The sequence below is a fragment of the Callorhinus ursinus genome, unplaced genomic scaffold (genome assembly GCF_003265705.2).
Source record: "Callorhinus ursinus isolate GAN/ISIS: 27379988/994484 unplaced genomic scaffold, GSC_fseal_2.0 scaffold124, whole genome shotgun sequence".
Classification (NCBI taxonomy): domain Eukaryota; kingdom Metazoa; phylum Chordata; class Mammalia; order Carnivora; family Otariidae; genus Callorhinus; species Callorhinus ursinus.
The window spans coordinates 411,501-433,845 of NW_027397186.1; the positions used below are offsets into that span (position 1 = coordinate 411,501).

General features: G+C 44.9%; 1 protein-coding gene across 25 annotated transcripts in view; it reads left to right on the top strand.

Moving 5' to 3' along the window:
• Window positions 1–10,208: 10,208 nt before the first annotated feature.
• The window catches only part of LOC112825159 (armadillo repeat-containing X-linked protein 1), a 39,629-nt gene continuing 27,492 nt past the window's right edge, over window positions 10,209–22,345 (top strand). For 5 of the 25 annotated variants that reach the window (XR_012377235.1, XM_073889987.1, XM_073889984.1 and 2 more), the window contains exons 1-5: window positions 10,309–10,371; window positions 10,848–10,920; window positions 11,688–11,755; window positions 11,989–12,072; window positions 12,337–12,427. Coding sequence is in view for 16 of the 25 variants with exons in the window: in XM_073889980.1 (XP_073746081.1) it covers window positions 12,925–21,504 (8,580 nt within the window). In the remaining 9 variants the exon portion in view is untranslated. Of the gene's footprint in view, window positions 10,372–10,847; window positions 10,921–11,374; window positions 11,456–11,687; window positions 11,796–11,988; window positions 12,073–12,336; window positions 12,428–12,780; window positions 21,825–22,345 lie in introns of those variants that run through there. The other 20 variants (XM_073889969.1, XM_073889973.1, XM_073889968.1 and 17 more) reach the window with 20 other exon arrangements.

Below are 22,345 nucleotides of genomic sequence, written 5' to 3' on the forward strand. Positions count from 1 at the left end.
AAAATCTTAAAAAAAGTTATATCTCAAAAAATAACTTAAAAAAAAAGAAACACTGATCTAAAAACTGATATGTGTTGGATTTCCTATTACTAAAAAAAGTAGCAAAAATAAATTAAAAAAAAAAGAAAACTCTGAGAGGCTAGTATAAAGATGTTAACAACGATGGCCTCAAGGGTGATTTTTATTCTTTTCCTCTGTTCTAATTTTCCACAACAAACACATTGCTTTTCCAAAAAAATAATAAAGCAATTTTATATAACAAAAAAAGAAACACAGATCTAACACTAATATGTGTTACATTTCCTATTACTCTAAAATTGATAATTGTAAGTAAAATAAATAAATAATTGAAAATAAAATTTAAAAAATATGTCTAATAAAAATATTTGCAAAAGAAAAAATTTTCATGGCTGACAAAAAGGACGGAATAAAAATCAAATGTGATAGCCTCCAGACCACTATAGGTAAAATAAATTGATTCAACATAAAGCAGGGTGGGGAAGAGCAACAAAAAGCATGGTAAATAGAGAATATAAAAACAGGTAACAGAAATAAATCCAAACATATCATAATTAATCAATTAAACTAACTTAAAAAGAGAAAGAGACTCTCAGATTGTGTTGAACCTAAAAGTAAAGATCCACTTCTATATTGTATTAAATAAAAAGATAAATGAAGAAAAAACAAATAAAAAGAAAGCAAATGTAACATAATCTCAGGTAGAGTAAAACTTCAGACAGAAAGGGCAAAAAGGATCAAAGAGGGATATTTAATATTAACAAGCATGGTTATATCACCTAGAAAACACAGCAGTTACAATCTTTTGTGTAATTAGTCATATAGCTTCAAAATACATAATGCAAAATATAATTTAAATAGAAGGAAAAATTGTTACAACTACAGTCATAATGAAAAGCTAACCATACCTCTTTCAGTAATCCACAGATTAGCAAGTATATAGAGGATTTAGATTACACAATCAATAAACTTTAACTAATCTCCCAAATATAAACAACTTTGCACACAACAGAAAATAACATTCTTTTCAAGAGCACATGATTCACAAATTTTGTTCATGTATTAGAACATGCTCATTCAACAGTTAAAATCCACCAATTTCATTAAAAAGAAATGGAAATAATAATCATAGGGTTCATACTTATTGACCATAATTTATTTGTTCAGCAAATATTTATTGCGTGCCTATTGTATTCCAGGCCCTGTTTTAGGTACTGAAAATGTGGTGGCGAATAAGACAATGTTCCTGTTCCCAAAGAGTTTACATCTTAAAGAAAGGAATCAAATAATACCTAAACATATAAACAGGTGATAAATCCTTTACTGGAAATCCAACTGGATGACATCGTAAAAGCAGGGGGGATATTTTAAATTGCATGTTTAAGGAAAGCCTAGAAGAGGAGGTGACATGATATGATGAATAAAATTTGACATTAATACAAAAAATTCTAACCCAACCCAAAACGAAAAACAACTTTTCTAAATGGCTCTTGGGTTCAAGAGGAAACAAAAATCAACACTTCTTATTATGTAGAGAAGAATGAAAATGAGAACACCATTTGTAATACCTGCGGGATGTGGTTAGAGGAATATCAAGAGGGTAATTTATAGACTCAAATACATATTTGAATACAAGAAAGATTTTAGATAAATGAATTAAGTGCTCAACTCAAGAATACAGAAAAGGGACAATAGACTGAATCCAAAGGAAATAGAAGGAAGGAAAAACAATAAAAATTGAAAACAAGATAAGAAACAAAACAAAAAGCACAGTGCAATTGATTGATAAAACCTGACCTTATTCTTAGAGAAACAAATTTGGCAAATCTGATTAAGAAAAGAAACATTAGGAACCGTAGTTGCAAATATAGAAGACATTTGGAAAAAAATATAAGAAAATGTCATAATTTTTTACCACAAATTTAAAATTCAGACAAAATAGATATTTTAAGAAAATATAAGTTATATGGGGCACCTGGGTGGCTCAGTCGTTAAGCGTCTGCCTTTGGCTCAGGTCATGATCCCAGGGTCCTGGAATCGAGCCCCACATCGGGCTCCCTGCTCCGCGGGAAGCCTGCTTCTCCCTCTCCCACTCCCCCTGCTTGTGTTCCCTCTCTTGCTGTGTCTCTCTCTGTCAAATAAATAGATAAAATCTTAAAAAAAAGAAAAAAGAAAATATAAGTTATCAACATTGGTTCCAGAAGTAGAAAATTTGAATAGATCAATAACCAATGAAGATGTCAAAAAATAATTAAAGACCTACTACTTTAAAAGGAAAAAATACAATTATCATCCTCAGACTGTTTTCTAGCAAAGCTCTTCCGACATTCAAGGAGTAGAAAATTTTCTGGTTATATAAACTATTTCCAGAACATAGACAACTTTCCAATTCATTTTACAAGGCTAGTATAATTTTAGCAGCAAAAACTGGAAAAGGATGATGCACAAAAAAGGAAACTATCTCATCAACAAACATGTACAAAAAATAGGAAATCAAATACTAGCAAATTGAAATCCAGCATTGTATTAAAAAATAGCCGCTACCATGTGAGATTTATCCCAAGAATTCAAGTGCAATTTATTATGTGAACAGTTTTATTATAATCCACTGTAGTAAAATAATTTTAAAATCATGTAAAATAATACAAATTGGTAAAGTGATATTAAAATATGATTATCCCAATAGGTACCATAAGATCATTTGTTGAAATTAAGCACCCATTCCTGATAACAACTCTTAGCATTCTAGGAATAGAAGAGGTTTCCTTAATTTGGTGAAGGGTTTGTGCCAGAGATGTACACACTGTACTTAATGGTAAAAGATGAAGTATTCCCATTATAGTCAGGAGCTAGACTCTGGCTGTATGGATGTCTGTTACCACGTTTACTATTCAACATTATTCTGAAGTTCTTGTTCTGTGCATAAACTGAAAAGAAGAAATGAGCAATATAAAATATTAGAAAGGAAAAATCTGAATTGTCATTTACAGATAATATCGTTGTCTCTTTAAAAAATCGGAGAGAATCAACTGACAAAACTTTAGATCTAATAATAGAGATTCATTAGGGTGGCCGGATATAAGAGCAACATACAAAAGTTGTAGCTTCATTTTGCATCAGTGTTGAACGACTAGACTATTATACTAGAAGACGCTTCTGTGTTAGAAGAAAGACACTGATTGACAGAATCTCTCCCAATACTTGAAAAAAGGCAAAACAAAGGGAGTAAAAACCCAGCAGGGGCGGAGTGGGAGTCATCATCAGCAACCAAACAAAGAAAGGGGCACATCCTAATTACACAAACTTCAAAAAGTCACAGGCAAGTAAAGAAACAGAAGATTGCAGAGCTGAGCACAGTGATGCTGAGGAGCCAGGTCCTTAACCTTGCCCTTGCCCCTCAGGAGCCATCTAAGATATGGCATGTGAAAAGCAAAGAATTGAAGGGAGAAAGAACATACCCCAAAGTACAGAAAGAAATTTCCAACAAGTACTTTAAGCTATGGAATAACTTAATAAGAATATAGACTTAATAAAAAAAAAACCCAAAAGCTCAAAGATAAGATGATAAGACAGCAGATTTAGATAAAAAGGAGGATTGCAAACTAAGGAACCAATTAGGCCCCAAAAAATTATCATAGAAGTAATAAATTATAAACAGCTGAACCAGAAAAACGTGTTTAAAAATTGAATTACAGACAGAAGAGCTTGAGATAATTACATTGACTAGAGATGAGAAAGACAAAAAAAAATTAAAGGAAATAAGGAGATATAACATATGTACACAGATATTAAGAATATACTCTTTTTAATTTTTATTTATTTTAACTTTTTTAGACTTATTTATTTTATTTGAGAGAGAGAGAAAAAGAGAGAGAGTGAATTTGAGCGGGAGGACGGGCAGAGGGAGAGGGAGAGAATCTCAAGCAGAGTCTGTGCTGCGTGCAAAGCACGAGGCAGGCAGGGCTCCATCCCAGGATGCTGAGATCATGACCCCAGCCGAAAATCAAGAGTCGGACGCTTAACCAGCTGAGCCACCCAGACGCCCCAAGAATATATTCTTTTTTTATTGTTGTTAATGATTTTTTAAAAAATTTATTTATTTCACAGAGGGAGGGAGAGCAGAGGCAGGGCGAGCAGCAGGCAGAGGGAGAGGGAGAAGCAGGCTCGCTGCTGAGCAGGGAGCCTGATGCGGGGCTCGATCCCAGGAGCCTGGGATCATGACCTGAGCTGAAGGCAGACGCTTAAGCGACTGAGCCACCCAGGCGCCCCTCTGACCCACAAGAATATATTCTTAAAGAATGAAATGCTCAGATCTAAAGAACATATAATCTTCCAGGAAGTTTAGTTGTTCTTTGAAAGTTTGATGGTTATTTCATGGCGTTGGAATGTGAGTGATGGTTTACCGTTCTTCTTTGTACTTTACTGCATTGAATCACTTAGTTATAATTAGCATGCATGATTTTTTTAAAAAGATTTTATTTATTTATTTGACAGAGAGAGACACAGTGAGAGAGGGAACACAAGCAGAGGGAGTGAGAGGGAGAAGCAGGCCTCCCCCGGAGCAAGGAGCCCCATGCAGGGCTCGATCCCAGTATCCCGGGATCATGACCTGAGCAGAAGGCAGATGCCCAATGACTGAGCCACGCAGGCGCCCCAGCATGCATGATTTTTATAAAAACTGAAACCGTTTTCCAAAAAAAACAAAAAAGAATATCACGTACAAAAAGCCACCATTCACAATGTTAACCAAAACTATAAAATATATGGGAATACAGCAAATAAGAAATATGTAAAATCTACATGAAGAAAGCTCTACAATTTTACTGAAAGGCATAAAAGATATAAATAAATTTAAAAAAGACCGGGGCACCTGGGTGGCTCAGTCGGTTAAGTGTCTGACTCTTGATTTCCGCTCAGGTCATGATCTCAGGGTCTTGAGATTCAGCCCTGTGTCGGGCTCCATGCTGAGTGTGGAGCCTGCTTGAGAGTCTCTCTCCTGCTCCCTCTGCATACCATCCCCCCTGCTCACATGCACTCTGTCTCTAAAAAAATTTTAAAAAATTAAAAATAATAAAAATAAATAAAATACCACATGACTCTGGATGAAAATAATAATTTATTACTATGATTTTAATTATTCCCCAAGTTAATCTATAAATTCAATGCTATTGTAATAGAAGCCAAACAGGATTTTTTAAAAAATGGAACTTGGAACTTTACTTGAAATGACCAAGCATATCCAAAAATAGTTCGAAAAAACAGAACAGTGAAAGATGTGTCCTCTCAGACACCTAAACTTGCTACAAAGCTATACCAATTCAGTGTGCTATTGAGGTAGTTATGTGTGTGTGTGTGTGTGTACACACATATACGTATACACACACACATATACATATATACACACACATATATACACACATATACATATATACACACATATACATATATACACACATATACACACATATACATATATACACACATATATACACATATACACATATATACATATATACACACACATATATACACACATACATATATACACATGTATATATATACATATACACACATATTTATACACACATATATAGACACATATACATATATAGACACATATATACACATATACATATATACACACGTACATATATACACACATATACACACATATACATATATACACACATATACATATACACACACATATATATACACACACACGCATATATATATATATATATATATATATATATATATATATCAGCAGAACAGAAAAGTCAATCCATGAAACATGTCTGAGTATAAATGAGAGTTTAGCATAAGTCATTTTTTTATTTTTTAAAGATTTATTTATTTATTTGAGAGAGAGAGAGAGAGAGATCGCAAGTGGGGGGAGGGGCAGAGGGAGAGACTCCTCAAGCAGACTGCCCCACCCCCCCACCCTGCTGAGCAGAGTGTGGAGCCAGAAGCAGGGCTCGTGCCTAGGACCCTGATTATGACCTGAGCCAAAATCAAGAGTTGGGTGCTCAACCAAATGAGCCATCTAGGCACCCCTAGAGTAAGTCATTTTAAATTATTTGAGGGGTAATGGACTGTTACATGAATTGTACTGGAATTTGGCCCTATATTTGAGTATATTTATACACACATGTATATTATATATATATGTATGTATGTATCTGTGTGTGCATATAGTCAAATATACATGGCTTACATAACCCAGAAGCCATACAGGAAAAAACTGATATATTTGACTACATCAAAATATAAAAATTCTGATATCAAAAAATACCATAAAATTAAGATGTCAGTGACAGGTTGGGAGAATATATGTGCAACTTATATAACAGAAAAATAACTACTGTAGAGATATGCACAAGGAACTACAAATAGTCAGAAAAATACTGTTGAATGAAAAAAATACTCAAAGGATATTAACAACTAATTCTCAGTGAAAAAATGTAAATGGCCAATAAGCATAGGCAATGATGCTAAAGCTTATAGATATTTAGGAAAATGTGAATTAAAAGGACAACAACCTCATACTTTTTTTTTTGCTTCTTATATTGACACTAATTACTAATTTACAGTGTGCATGAAAGCATGGGGATGGAGTGCTGTCATGTGTTTGACAGGAGTATAAATTACCCAGTGTCTTTGGAGGGCAGTTTGGTGGTATACCTGTTAAATATATAACATCTCATCTCCTTCCTTGGGCAGTATTGAATGTATAAAATCTCATACTCTTTACATACCCATACACTACAAAATGTAAATAAATTTTATTTATATCAGAATATCCTAAAGAAATCCTTCCATCTGTGGGTACCAGATTTTTCACTGTAGCCTTGATTTTATTAACCCAGACCCAGAATAATTTTATGTTCATCAGTGGGGTGTTGGGAAATGAAATTAGATAAACAGTAGCATAACCAAGCTATGGAATAGTATATAGCAGTTAAAAATAACAAAACATATTTAATTGTACTGGTATGTGGGCACCTGGGTGGCACAGGTGGTTAAGCGACCAACTCTTGGTTTTGGCTCAGGTCCTGATCTCAGGGTTGTGAGATCAAGCCCCGTGTTGGGCTCTGCACTCAGGATATAGTTTGCCTAACACTCTAGCTTCCTCTCTATCTGCCCCTCCCCCTCATGCATGCTCGTGCATGCTCTCTCTGTCTCTCTATCTCAGATAAATAAAAAAAAAAAATCTTTAAAAAATAAATGTACTGGCTCCCTGAGATGTAATTTAAATTTAAATGTAGAGCTCTCTGAGATGTAAATTTAAATGAAAAAAATAAGTTGCAAAACAGTATGTTAAATATAATCTCACTTATATATTTAGTAAGATATGCATGTATATATAATGTATAGAAAATAATTTAACATGGCAAAATTATAACAATGGGGAGGTAACTGTGCTTTGGATGAGGATGGTGGAGTTAAAGTGGTACAAGTGTTTTTCCTGGATTTGACTCTTATACTAGAATGTATTCTTGTGAAATTTGCCTGTAATTACAGAAAATAAAGAGCGAATAATAAAATACCTTAAGTATATTTCCATCAGGATACATAGAACTAAATCTTTCTTTTTTATCAACCATATTGTATATTTGACATAATGTATTTAACCTTTCCCTTTATGTTTCTTCAGTGTTTTTTTTAACCTTTACAGGTACTGCAATAGAAATCCAATAGATACCCTTTGTGAAATATGCACATATCTTTGAGAAATTGTGTAGGTATATACACTGGTTAAATTCCTAGTGATAGCATTGCTGGTTCAAAGAATTTGTGTGATATTATATTTATCATTTAATAGATTTTTGCCAACCGAAAAAAGATTGCATCAGAGTATCTGCTTCTAACAGAGTGTGCGAGTGCCCATTTCCCCACAAACCAATCAACAATATTATCAAAATTATCTATATATATTTTTTATTTTTTTAAGATTTTATTTATTTGACAGAGAGAGACACAGTGAGAGAGGGAACACAAGCAGGGGGAGTGGGAGAGGGAAAAGCAGGCTTCCCGAGCAGGGAGCCCGATGGCTCGATCCCAGGACCCTGGGATCATGACTTGAGCAGAAGGCAGACACTTAACCAACTGAGCCACCCAGGCGCCTATATACATATATATACATATATATATATTTTAAAGATTTAATTATTTATTTGAAAGAGAGAGAGAGAGTGTGCGTGGGTTGGGGCGGAAGGAGAGGGAGAGAATCTTAATCAAACAAACATCCTGACATCATGACCTGAGCCTAAACTAAGAGTCAGATACTCAACCAGCTGAGCCACCCAGGCATCCCTCACATTTCTGTATTCTGACAAACTCCTAGCTGAAACAAGATAAGACATAGTTGTTTGGATTTGCCTTTCTTTGAAGTTGAGCACCTTTTCATATGTCTATCAGTCATTTGTATTTCACTTCTGTGAACAAATCCATTCAGGTCTTTGGCACATTTTTCTATTCAGTTATCATTTTACTAGTGATTTGTAAGTTTTTAGATTATTACAAATTAGTCACTTGACATCCTATGCTTATGGGTTTTATATTTTACTTTCCTAAAGTTTTAAATGTTTATGTAATCGATTTCTGAATCTTTCCCTTCGATGGAGAATATAAGTTGGTCACAGGCAATTGAGTTCTGAAAAGTCACTACATTAGTAAGGTTCTTTGGCACTCTGGGCACCCTGGCTCCCTTCCTAGAGGGGCCTCCCCCACACAGGGGCCCCTCACAGGGGGAGCTTCCTGCTGGAGTGTCAGATTTCAGCATTCAAAGAAAGAGGCTGCCTGAAAGGTCTATATTTAGAGTATGACTCCCTATCAGGGACAGCTGAATATCTGGGAACAAATTTCTGCATACTTTGTCCCTGAGTTCTGGGATTATTCTGAGGGGCTTGTATGGGTGGTGCAGTGAACTTGTAACAGAAGGCAGGGAGTGAAAAGGCCTCTTTCAGCTGGTGGTGACTGCTTGGCAGCCTGTAAACTATGCTTTTCGTGAGGGAAAAATGACACCGATTTCAGGGGTATTGCAGTGATTCACAGTCACCCACAGACCCTCACCGCTGTCTCCACTGGAAGATGCTGAGCACTAGGGGCTGCTGGGGATGACAGACATATAGTACATGAACAACAGATCCCAGAGATATCTCACCAGTGTCACGATTAAATGAAAATTCCACCCGCTAAGCCTCATTTCCATCAGTGGGAGAGCAGTTGGTCCTGTCCAGCATGTGATGAGACCGATTTGATCACACGCTTACGTAAAATCCAAATAAAGTCCCTTGAATGGAAAGCAGGTTAATCTGGGAAGTCACCAGTTTTCAGGCACTGGGTTCATCAGGAGTTGGGTCTTCATTCAATCATCCAGGAGTCATCTGTGAGGAAGTTCTCAGACACCTGACACAAGACTACAATAAGTTCAGCCAGAACTTGAAAAGGTTGTAAATTGCTTGTGGGAAATTGCCAATTTTAGAAACCTGAATGTCTTTCCGCAGATTAATTTACAGATCACATTGAAAACAGCCTGGTTTTGTTTAGGAAAATTTTGTACATACAATGTCAATAATTACTAGTATGTGTTGAAAACTGAAATCGTTAATAGCAATTAATGTGGCACAAAATAATGTGAACAAATGAGTCTTTTGCTATTTTTACGACCTAGTTTTTAAATGTCGGATGAAAATGGCTTGCCTGCATTTCCCAATGACAAAAACACTGAATGCGATGTTAAAAGCGGGGCGGGGAGGGGGGAAGAACATTAAAAAAAGAAAGTTAAGCATCTACTCGCACTCTCTGCTTCCTTTCCGGACACCCCTTCCCTAGCCCATTTTGGTGCAGCAACACACCTGATGGGGAGTGTTAGTCTCATAGCCTAAGAGAGAAGGAGGGGATTCCTCTAAGAAAAGGCCAGAGCCAAGGCCTGAGGGAGGGTGATATGCAGACCCTCCCCAGTAACCAGAGAAGGGCAAACCTCAACCGCAAAGAAGTGAGGCCACTCGCTAATCGGCCCTCAGATTGGAGAGGACAGAGCTGAGCGACCAGGCGGTGCGCTCGGGGGCTCGGGTCACAGACCGGTGGAGGGGCAGTTGGGGCGGACGGAGGTGGGGGGCAGGGTCCCGTAGAACTCCCCGCAGGCCGGAGGGTGGGGTGGGAGGGGAGAGAGAGCGTTGGTGACGCGCGCCCCCACGTGACCTGGAGCTGCAGAGCGACGCAGCCTTCGGTGCAGTCGTCACTCCCGTCTGGGTACCGGCTCCCCGTGGTCCTGCGCCGGGCGGGCTGGCGTCGGGCCCGAGGAAAGCGGAGCAGGTGAGGACTCCGGGGCCCGCGCGCCGAGGCCAGGTAGGCAGCTGTCGGCCTACCCCGGAGGCCGGTAGCCGGTTCGGGGATGGGGGACAAAGCGGGCTTAAGTTCCAGGAGCCTTCGCTGTGGTTCTCCCGAGTCCCCTCCCCCTGCCTCCGTCCGTGCTGGGGAACCTTGGGCTCTGACAGCGGATGGTTGGGGGTGGAGGGGAGTGGCTCTAGAGGGAAATGCAGAGATTGAGATGTCCCATCCTCTCTGACCCTAATCGCCGACCGCACACGTCCGCCCAGCTTCCTGCACATTTCAGGGGAAGGGACATGCCACCGTGGCGTTTACAGAGAAAATGGTGGGCCTTGGTGACTGGACGGTGGAGTTGGTGGGGGTGGCGTCTGGGAATGCGGGGAGGGACGTTTGATAACCAGGATCCTGAATTCCGAAAGGTGAGAACTAGGATCTGTGTCCTGGGTGTTGGCCCAAGCACTCAGTGCCTTTACTCTCTCCTGTCTGATGGACAGTAGTTCCGTGTGGCACTGTTTGTGGCGAGGCAAGGGAAGAAGGAGAGAAGAAAACTGCACAGGATCTGTGGAGGTTAGTGTGAGCACGGCCCGGCCTCTGAATAGTTGAAGTTTGGTAGGAATTCTCTAGGACAGGAACTTAGGCGCCGCTGTCCGGTTGGGATGTGGGGTGGGGCTACCTAGGGGACTTTCCCTAAACTGCGTTTACTTACTAAGCTTAGGGTTTTTAACTTAAATTGTATGTTGAAGACCAGTAAAGACAGCGAACTTTTCCATGGATGCTTTCATTTGCACTTCAGATAATATTAAGAAAATACAAATCGTTGTATCAAAGAACATTACTTGTTTTTTGAGATAGCCTTTGCCAGGAGGGATAGTGATTTTGCAGAAGAAAAAGCCTTCCCTCACTCCTTGTGTCTTCTGCTGGAGACTCCTAGAGATGGATTTAAGGGGAAGTAGATGGCAGTAGGCTATGTTTGATTCTAGAGTAGGGGACGGGGGCCTCCATCTCTCTCTCCGTTTTCCAGTTTTCCAGATTTCCCCCGCCTGTCTGAGCACCTTGGTGAAGGAAATGATGGACTTTTGGGAGAAACCTTAGAATCCTACAGGTGGTTTTAAAATAATTTGCCCCTGTCTCTTCCCTTTTATTTCTCCTGCCTCCCTTTTACACTCTGCCCATTTCAGTGCTGGGGAAGCCCCAGGTTCTGCTAGCCAGAGAATGTGTCTCTAGATCTAGTAAGGCAGGTACTGGGACCCCTGTTTTAGATGCTGGGATGTCACAAGCCCTCAACAGTTACCCTCCCCTTTTTCTCTGTTTTTTTTTTTTTTTTTTTTTCCTAGGTCTTCCCATAGGCCTACAGTAGGGCTGGAAGCCAGGGAAAGGGGGAGACTGGCCTGGAACCATGAAGGTTGGTGTGAAGGTGGGCAGCGCCTGGGGATAAAAAGAGGGTGAGCACAGAAGGGGGCTGAGACTTGAGAGGGTCTCAGGGGAGGGTACTTCTGCCTCTCCTACACTCTGCCCGATTTCCACAGTGTTGCTACATCCCCTGCTGAGGCAGGTACTGGGATCCGGAATCAGGGTGCTTGTCTGTTCTGTGAGGACTTGGTGTCTATTACCTCCTGTTTGTTTGCTTGTCCATAGATCGGCCTGCAGGTCTGCTGTAGGGCTTGAGATTACTGGAAGCAAAGAAACAAGGAGGAAATTGCCCCTGATCAGTATAGCCTGGTAAGAGGATGGGAACTGCCTGGGTAGACCTCTAGGGTGGGTTGGTGGAGATCAACATGCATCCTGTGTGGTCAAGGTCCAGTCTGGAGTATCCTCAGCCCCTCCCTTTCCCACCATCCCTGTCATGCTCTCACCTTTATTTTGGTACAGAGAGTGGGGTGAACTGAGGGAGATAGAAAGGTAGTTTGATAATATGCCTGTCACATCAAGAACAAAATCCCCAGTCCCATCTGTCCCTCCGTCTGTCTGTCTGTCTGTCTCTAGGTCCACAGATCTCATGAGTTAATAGATCTACTTTAGGGTATATCACCAATCAAGAGAAGGAAAGAGGAGGGAACTGCCTTGATCATTACAGGTTGGTATGAGGGTGGGGACCTTTGGGAGTGGTGACAAGAGTTGGTCCAGTAAAAATCAAGGTCTGAAGGCTTCTCAGTCTCTCCCATTCATAGTCAGTCCCCCCCCCCACCATCTTTTCCATTATTCATTTGGTGTAAGGAAGTGCGTATGGATGTACCTTAGGGGAAAGTTGTTGGGCACTGGGGAAAATGGGAGGGGAGAAAATAAAAGGGATGGAGAGAGAGTTGGCTCATCATCCTCTTCTCCCACCACGCACATCATTTCTACACTTTCCTGTCCTTCGTGTATCTATCTGTATGAGGTACAACATTAGAAGAGAAATTTTAGTTCATTTCCTTCCTCCACTTCTAGGTCCACCTCCAGTGGCAGCTGTAGTGGCCTTTAAGTGGCTGAAGACCAGCGCCCTCACAGGCCTACACCCAGACCTACTACCCTCTTTCCCCATCCTGATTGAGCCCCCTGTACCTTGTTCGTGCCTTCAGTAGGGCTGATTACATGGGTCGAGTTCAGGAAGTGGGCTGGGTGACTGCAGGACTGGTGGTTTGGGCTGGTACCTGCTACTACCTTTACAGATTAACCAAGGGAAGAGCGCAGAGTGTGAGGACACTTGCCAAAAATGGGTCCAGAGTCAAGATGGGGACTGTGGTTGGGGTACAGAACCAGACCTTGGCCACGGCTGAAGCCATGGCTGGGACAGAGACTGAGACTAGACCCAAGGCCACATCTGGAGCAGAAGCTGAAGCAGGAGGTAGGGCTGGGGCTGAAGTAGAGATTACCACCACTGCTAAAGCCAGACCCAAAGCCAGCTCTCAGGCCATGACAATGGCTGAGGCGGAGGCAGCGATACAATCTGAGGCCAAAACAGTGGCCAGAACAGTGGGCACGACAGAAGCAGTGACTGTGACCGAGGCCCAGGTCAAAGCCGGGGAAGTGGCTATGAAAGAGGCTGTGACCCAAACTGACTCTGAGGCTGGGAGAGTAGTCAAGAAAGAAGCTGTGACCCAGACCAAGGTTAAAATTTGGGCGCTGGCTGCCAGGGCAGAGACCAAGAAAGAAGTAATGACCCAGACCAAAGTGGAAGCTCGTATACTGGCTGAAAAAGAGATGAAAAGAATAATGGTGACACAGAGTGAGGCCTTAGGAGTGATCAGGGAAGTGGCCAAGATCAGTGCCATAAGTAAGACCGGAACCGTGGCTGAGACCAAGGCAAGAGCCCTGGAAGAGATTGTGAGTGTGGCCAAGACTCAGTCTGAGGCCAGGCCTGGTAACACAGTTGATGCTAAGGGAAATCCTAATACCGTGTCCAGGGCAGAAGTTGGAGTGGACATGAGGTCTTGTGTACCATCTCAGGCTGTGACCAAGATCCAGGTTGACACCATGCCTGGTGCTGGGGTTGAGGTCAAGGGGAATCACAAAACCATGTCTCGGGCAGAGTCTAGGGCAGACATGAGGGCTCCTGCCCAGCCTCAGATTATAGCCAAGACCCAGGCTGAGGCTATGCTTGGGGCAAAGGTTGATGCTGGGGGTAATACAAATGCCATGTGTAAGGCAGGGACAGGGGCAGATATGAGAGTTTCTACACAGCCTCAGACTGTGGCCAAGAAACAGGCCGAGACAATGTTTGGTGCTGGGGTTGATGACAGGGGAAATGCTGACGTTACATCTAAGGCAGTGGCTGGAGCTGACGTGAAGGTTGCTGCTCAACTTCAAGCTGCAGCCAGTGCTCAGGCTGAGGCTATGCTTGATGTCAAGGTTAAAGGAAGAGGCAATTCCAATGCTATGTCTAAAACAGGGGCCAGGGCAAACTTGAGGGCCAATTCCCAGGCTGAGGCCTTGCCTGATGCCAGGGTTAAGACCAGAGACAATCCCAATGCCATGTCTAAGATGGGGGCTGGGACAGATATGGAGCTCTATATGCAGCCTCAGCTTGTGGCCAATGTCCAGGTTGATGCCTTGCCTGATGGTAGGATGAAGGCTAAAGGCAATGCCAACACCATATCTAAGGAAGGGGCTGGGACAGACACAAAGGCACAGTCTCAGGCTTCCACCAAGAGCCAGGTTGAGACCTTACCTGGTACTAGAGGTAAGACTAGGGGAAAAGGCAAAAGTAAGCATAAAGCAGGGGTCGGGATAGAAATGAAAACCTGTGCGCAGCCTCAGGTTGGGGCCAAGACCCACGATGATGCTTTACCTGATTCCAGGGTTGATGGCAGGGGTGATCCTAATGCCATTTTTAGGTCAGGGGCTAAGGCGGAACTGAGGGCCTGTGGTCAGCCCCAGACTGAGGCCAGTTCCCAGGGTGAGGCTTTGCCTGGTACTAAGAATAAGGTCAGAGGCAATCCCATTGCTGTGTCTAAGGCAGGGACTGGGCCAGATATACTGGGCTCTGCCCAGCTCCAGGCTGTGGCCAATTCCCAGGGTGAAGCCTTGTCTGGTAATAAGAGCAAGGTCAGGGGCAATCCCAATGCTGTGTCTAAGGCAGGGACTGGGCCAGATACTATGTGTTCTGCCCAGGGTGAAACAGATACAACAGGCTCTGCCCAGCCCCAGGCTGTGGCCAGTTCCCAGGGTGAAGCCTTGCCTGGTACTAAGAACAGGGTCAGGGGCAATTCCAATGCTGTGTCTAAGACAGGGACTGGGCCAAGTACAATAGGCTCTGCTCAGCCTGAAGCTGTGTCTAATTCCCAAGGTGAAACCTTGCCTGGTACTAAGAATAAGGTCAGAGGCAAGTCCAATGCCATGTCTAAGACAGGGGATGGGCCAGATACATTGGGCTCTGCCCAGCTCCAGGCTGTGGCCAATGCCCAGGGTGAAGCCTTGTCTGGTACCAAGAATAAAGTCAGGGCCAATCCCAGTGCTGTGCCTAAGGCAGACGCCAGAGCAGATTCAGTGGGCTCTGCCCAGCCTCAAACAGATACAATAGGCACTGCCCAGCCCCTGGCTGTGGCCAATTCCCGGAGTGAGGCCTTGCCCAGTATCAAGAAGAAGGGTAAGGGCAATCCCAGTGCTTTGTCTAAAGCAGGGACTGGGCCTGATATAGTAGGTTCTGCCCAGCCTCAGGTTGTGCCCAATTCCCAGGGTGAGGTCTTGTCTGGTACCAAGAACAAGGTCAGGGGCAATCCCAGTGGTATGTCTAAGGCAGAGGCCAGGGCAGATGCAATGGGCTCTGCCCAGCCTCAAACAGACACAACAGGCTCTGCCCAGCCCCTGGCTGTGGCCAATTCCCAAGGTGAAGCCTTGCCTAGTATGAAGAATAAGGTTAGGGGTAAGTCCAATGCTGTGTCTAAGATAGGGGCTGGGCCAGATACAGTGAACTCTGCCCAGCCTCAGGTTGTGGCCAGTTCCCAAGGTGAAGTTTTGCCTGGGACTAAGAAGAAGATCAGGGGTAATCCCAGTGCTGTGTCTAAGGCAGAGGCCAGAGCAGATACAATGGGCTCTGCCCAGCCTCAAACAGACACAACAGGCTCTGCCCAGCCCCTGGCTGTGGCCAATTCCCAAGGTGAAACCTTGCCTAGTATCAAGAATAAGTTTAGGGGCAAGTCCAATGCTATGTCTAAGACAGGGGCTGGGCTAGATACAGTGGGCTCTGCCCAGCCCCAGGCTGTGGCCAATTCCCAGGGTGAAGTCTTGTCTGGTACTAAGAACAAGGTCAGGGGCAATCCCAGTGCCGTGTCTGAGGCAGAGGCCTGGGCAGATGCAATGGGCTCTGCCCAACCTCAAACAGATACAGCAGGCTCTGCCCAGGCCCTGGCTGTGGCCAATTCCCAGGGTGAAGCCTTGCCTAGTATCAAGAATAAGGTTGGGGGCAAGTCCAGTGCTGTGTCTAAGATAGGGGCTGGGCTAGATACAGTGAACTCTGCCCAGCCTCAGGTTGTGGCCAGTTCCCGAGGGGAAGTCTTGCCTGGGACTAAGAACAAGGTCAGGGGAAATTCCAATGCTGTGTCTAAGACAGGAACTGGGCCAGATACCGTGGGCTCTGCCCAGCTCCAGGCTGTGGCTAATTCCCAGGGTGAGGCCTTGCCTGGTGTCAAGAAAAAGGTCAAGGGCAACCCCAGTGCTTTGTCTAAAGCAGGGACTGGGCCAGTTACAGTGGGCTCTGCCCAGCTCCAGGCTGTGGCCAATTCCCAGTGTGAAGCCTTGCCTGGTGTGAAAAATAAGGTCAGCAGCAATCCCAATGCTGTGTCTAAGGTAGAGGCCAGAGCAGATATAACAAGCTTTGCCCAGCTTCAGGCTGAGTCTAAGTCCCAGGGTGAAGCCTTGCCTGGTGCCAGGAGTAAGGTCCGATGTAATCTTAGTGCTGTGTCTAAAGCAGACACTGGGCCAGACACAATGCGCTCTACCCAGCCGCAAACTGTGACCAATTCCCAGGGTGAAGCCTTGCCTAGTGTCAAGAATAAGGTCAGGGGCAATCCCAATGCTGTGTGTAAGATAGAGGCCAGGGCAGGTGCAGTGGGCTCTGCCCAGCCTCGAGCAGATAAAACAGGCTCTGCCCAGCTCCAAGCTGTGACCAATTCCCAGGGTGAAGCCTTGTCTGGTACTAAGAGTAAGGTCAGAAGCAATTCCAATGCTGTATCTGAGGCAGAGGCCAGGGCAGATATAACAGGCTCTGCCTGGCCTCAGGCAGTGGCCACTTCCCAGGGTAAAGTTTTGCCTGGTACTAAGAATGTCAGGGGCAATCCCAATGCTGTGTCAAAGGCAGAGTTTGGGGCAGATACAATGGGCTCTGCCCAGCCTCAAACAGAAACAACAGGCTCTGCCCAACTGCTGGCTGTGGCCAGTTCCCAGGGTGAAGTCTTAGCTGGTACTAAGAATAAGGTCCGGGGCAATCTCAGTGCTGTGTCTAAAGCAGGGATTGGGCCAGATTCGGTGGGTTCTGCCCAGCCCCAGGCTATAGTCAATTCCCAGGGTGAAGCCTTGCCTAGTGTCAAGAATAAGGTCAGAGGCAATCCCAATGCTGTGTCTAAGGTAGAGGCCAGAGCAGATACAGCAAGTTTTGCCCAACCTCAGGCTGTGTCTTATTCCCAAGGTGAGACCCTGTCTGGTGCCAGGAGTAAGGTCCAGGGCAATCCCACTGCTATGTCTAAGGCAGGCACTGGGCCAGATATAATGTGTTCAGCTCAGCCTCAAACAGATATAACAGGCACTGCCCAGCCCCAAGCCATGTCTAATTCCCAAAGTGAAATCTTGCTTGGTGCCAGAAATAAGGTCAGGGACAATCTCGATGTGGTATTTAAGGCAGGGGCTGGGCAAGATAAAATAGGCTCTCTTTCACCAAAGGCCGTGGCCATTTCTCAGGGCGAGGCCCTCCTTGGTGCCAGAAGTAAGGTCAGGGGAAATACCAATGCTGAGTCTAAGGTAGAGGTTGGGGCACATATGATGGGTTCTGGTCAGCCTCAGTCTGCAGCCCATTCCCAGAGTAAGATCTTGTCTGGGACAAAGGACAAGGCTATACCCAAGCCTGAGGCAGATGAGGGCTATGCAAAGCCCAAGGCTGAGGCCACACCCACTGTTGAGAGTGGGGGTGGGACAGGCACTCAGGCCTGCAGAAAGACTCGGCCTAGGGTCCATGACTACTACTGGAATGGGATTGGTATTCAGGATTGGATTGCTTCTGAGCGATGGATCAAATTTAGGTTTCAGGCCAGGGATGGATACTGGGAGAATAGCATGTCCTGGGCTGATGATGAGAATGAAGCCAGTATTGAGTCCTGGAGTGGGGCTAGTGATAAGTCTGATATTAGATCCTGGGCTGGGGCTAAGGCTGAGAATGAAGTTGGTTTTCCATCCTGGGCTACAGCCGGGGACCAGGCCTGTGGGGGGCTCTGGGTTGGGAGTCAGGCCAGTGGGGGTTCTTTGTCAGAGGCCGGGGACATGGCCATTGGAGCATCTGGAATTGGGGCTGAGAACCAGACCAGTGGGGTGTCTTGGGCTAGCACTGGGAACCAGGCTACTGGGGAGCCCTGGGCTGGAGGTCAGGCCAGTGGCGTGTCCTGGGCTGGGGAAGATGCCATTGGAGGGTCCTGGATGGGAGCTGAGGAACAAGACAGTGGAAGGTCCCGGGATGGGGCTGGGATTCAGGCTAATGGAGGGTCCTGGGCTGAAGCTGGAGCTGGGAATGTGGCTAGTATTGGGCACTGGCCTGGGGATATGGACCAGGCTAGTGGAGGGTACTGGGTTGGGACTGGTGACCTGTCTGGTGGATCCAAGCCTAGATTTGAGGATCAGGCCAGTGAAGATATGTCCTGGGCTGACACAGCCGACCAAGCCAGTGGAGGGTCCAGGCTGAGGTCTGTGGACCAGTCTGGTGGTGAATCCTGGGCTAGGGCTGGGGAACGGGCCAACAAAGGTTCTAGGCCAAGGTTTGTGGACCAGTCCAGTGTTGGGTCCTGGGCTAATACTGGGAATCAGGCCAGTGGAGGATTCTTGGTTGGGACTATGGACCGGGCCAGTGGGAGGTCCTGGTCTGGGACTGGTGATCAGTCTGGTGAGTCCAAGCCTGGATTTGAGGATTTGGCAAATGTAGAAGTGTCTTTGGCTAGGGTTGGTGGCCAGGCTGGTAGAGGGCCTAGGTTGGGGCCTGAGGACCAGTCCAGTGGAAGGTCCTGGGCTGACTCTGGGGACCAAGCCAGTGGAGGGTTCTTGGTTGGGGCTGTGGACCAGGCCAATGGAGGGACCTGGGCTGTACCTGGGGATCAGGCTGGTGGTGGGACAAAGCCTAGATCTGAAGAGCAGGCAAGTGGAAGAGGGTCTTGGGCTGATAATGGGGGCCAGGCTGGTGGAGGGTCTAGGCTGGGTCCCAAGGACCAGTCCATTGGAGATTCCTGGGCTGGCACTGGAGACCAGTCCAGTGAAGAACGTAGGCCAGGGCCTGAGGATCAGTCCAATGGATGGTTCTGTGCTTGCAGTGGGAGTCAGGCTAATGCAAGTGGGTCCTGGGGTGGGGCTGGTGGCCAGGTTATAGGAGGATCTAGACTAGGACCCACGATCCCATCCAGTGGTGGGTCCTGGGCTGATGCTGGAAGTCAAGTCAGTGGAAGGTCTTGGGCTGGGACTGGAGATCAGGCTAGTAGCTGTCCCAAACCTGGATTTGAGGATCAAGCCAATGGAGGAGGGTTCTGTTCTAGTGCTGAGGACCAGGCTGTTGGAGGGTCCAATCCAGGGCCTGCAAACCAGTCCAGTGGTGGGTCCAGGCCTGGCACTGGGAGTCAGGCCAGTGGAAGGTCCTGGGCTGGGGCTGGGGGTCAGGCTGATAGTGGTTCCAAACCTGGATTTGAGGACCCAGCAGGTAGAGAAGGCTCCCAGCCTGGCACTGGGGATCAGGCTAGTGGAAAATCTTGGGCTGGGTCTAGGCCTGGTAATGAAGCCAGTAGAGGGTCCAGGCTGGGGCCCAAGGACCAGGCAAGTGGAGGGCCCTGGGCTACGGCTGGTGACCAGGCCAGTGGAAGACCCCAGATCAGTGCTGAGATGGAGGCCAGTGAAAGATCCTGGTTTGGGACTGGGGGTGAGACTAGTACAGGGTGCTGCTTCAGGAGAGGGGAAGAGGCTGGTATTGTATCCAAACCCGGAGGTAAAAATGAGGCCAGTATTGAATCCAGATCAGGGGCTAAAGAGGAGGCCGCCATTAGTTCCAGATCTGGGGCTGAAGATAAGGCCAATATTGGGTCCTGGATCAGATCTGAAGAGGCAGACTGTATGGATTCCTGTATGGGGGCTGAGGCTGGGGCTGGGGCAGAGGTCAGGAAGGAGTCTTGGCTTTGGGATGGAGATGCAGCCACTACAGGGTCTAGGCTTGGGGCTGAGGAAGAGGTTTGCATGGGGTCATGGACCTGGGCTGAGGATGTAGATGAGGATGAGCTAAGTAGAGCATCTAGCCCTGATATTGAGGAGATCAGTTTAAGGTCCTTGTTTTGGGCCGACAGTGAGAAGAGTAATGAGTTCAGATCCGAGAGGGAGAGAAATGTCAATTTTGAGTGTGGAGCTGGAGATAAGGCCAGCGCCAAGGATAACTTTGAGGCACCAACTGCCGGTGGAGTTGATGAAAGGTCTTGGTTCTGGGATGGTAATGAAAACACAAGTGAGGACAAATCTGCACCTAAGACTAAAGCCAAAAAGTCAGCTGAGTCAAGAGGCACATATCCATCCATGGTCCCTGGGGCAGGAATGGGGTCATGGGCAGGAGCCATGATCTGGACGGAAATGAAATTTCCATACCAAAATAAGTCCTGCTTCCCACCTGAAGATGAGCTAAGAAAGCAGATCAGGGATGAGGAGAAAACTCAGCCCTGGACCTGTCGCTGTAAACGTGAAGCTAATATGGATCCACGAGAGCTTGAAAAACTCATTTGCATGATTGAGATGACTGAAGATCCTTCTATTCATGAAATAGCCAATAATGCCCTTTATAACAGTCCCGATTATCCGTTTTCCCATGAAGTCATTCGAAATGCAGGTAGAATCTCAATTATTGAAAGTTTGCTCAATAATCCCTATCCCAGTGTTAGGCAGAAGGCTTTAAATGCACTGAATAACATCTCAGTGGCTGCTGAAAATCATAGGAAGGTGAAAACATACTTAAACCAAGTATGTGAAGACACAGTCACCTATCCCTTGAATTCAAATGTCCAGCTAGCTGGACTAAGACTGATAAAGCACTTGACTATTATTAGTGAATATCAGCATATGGTTACAAATTATATTTCAGAATTTCTTCGTTTGTTAACTGTGGGAAGTGGAGAAACAAAAGACCATATTTTGGGAATGCTTTTGAATTTCTCTAAAAATCCATCTATGACAAAAGACTTACTCATTGCCAATGCACCAGCGTCACTGATTAATATCTTTAGCAAGAAAGAGACAAAAGAGAATATTCTTAATGCTCTTTCACTATTTGAAAATATAAATTATCATTTTAAAAGAAGGGCAAAAGTGTTTACGCAGGACAAGTTCAGTAAAAATTCTCTTTATTTCATATTCCAACGACCTAAAGCATGTGCCAAGAAACTCCGAGTCTTAGCAGCAGAGTACAGTGACCCTGAGGTGAAAGAAAGAGTTGAGCTATTATTAAGTAAACTCTGATTAGTTGTATGTTCCCAAACAAATCTGAGTAATATTTTGGTTTTGCAGTCTGGAAGTAATGCATATTGTAAATTGCATTACAACTTTGAAACTGATGTTACTTGTGATGGTCTGTAGCTGGATCACTTTATGAACACCAAATGTACTGGAAATACATGTGTTGATTATTACCTTGTCTGGATTGAGATATTTTTAGTATGCTTCATGAGCAGAAACGACCTGATTCTTCATAAGTAAGGTAATTTTTGGTCCTTTGTGTGGACTTATGTTTCTACATTTGAGACTTTATTTTTATGTTATCAATAAAGTTGTGTGTTTTAAGAAGAAAAAAAGAGACACATCCTTGTCCTTGAGTTTATGATCTATTTGGAAAGGCAAGATGTATGGAAACAAAAATATACTAACAAAGCCACAAGCCTCTGATCATGACCAAACCCTTCCCGTCAGTGCAGAAACTTCTGCAGGCAGCAGTGCTCAGGCAATGCTTGTACAGAGGAGGGGGACACTTAGGTAAGCTGGGCTTGAAGGATAGGAAAAAAATAGGGCAGGAGAGCATTGGAGGAGGGAGGAGTGGTGGGAAGAAAGGCTTGGAGGCGGGAATCCTGCTTCGGAGAGGAGGCTGGCCTGCCTCGAGCTCCAGGTGTGGGAGGGGAATGATGGGAAATGTAATCCATCAGTCTGGGTGAGCCCCTTCATGCAGGATCCCTTATTGCTAAACTGAGGTGTCTGATGTTACTCCATCCACCCCTGGGAGACCCCAAAGCCTTCTGTGACCAGAGGAATGAAAATGAAAGGACAGGGATGTAGCTGATGTGTGTGCAGGATGTGTCAGAGTTTGGGG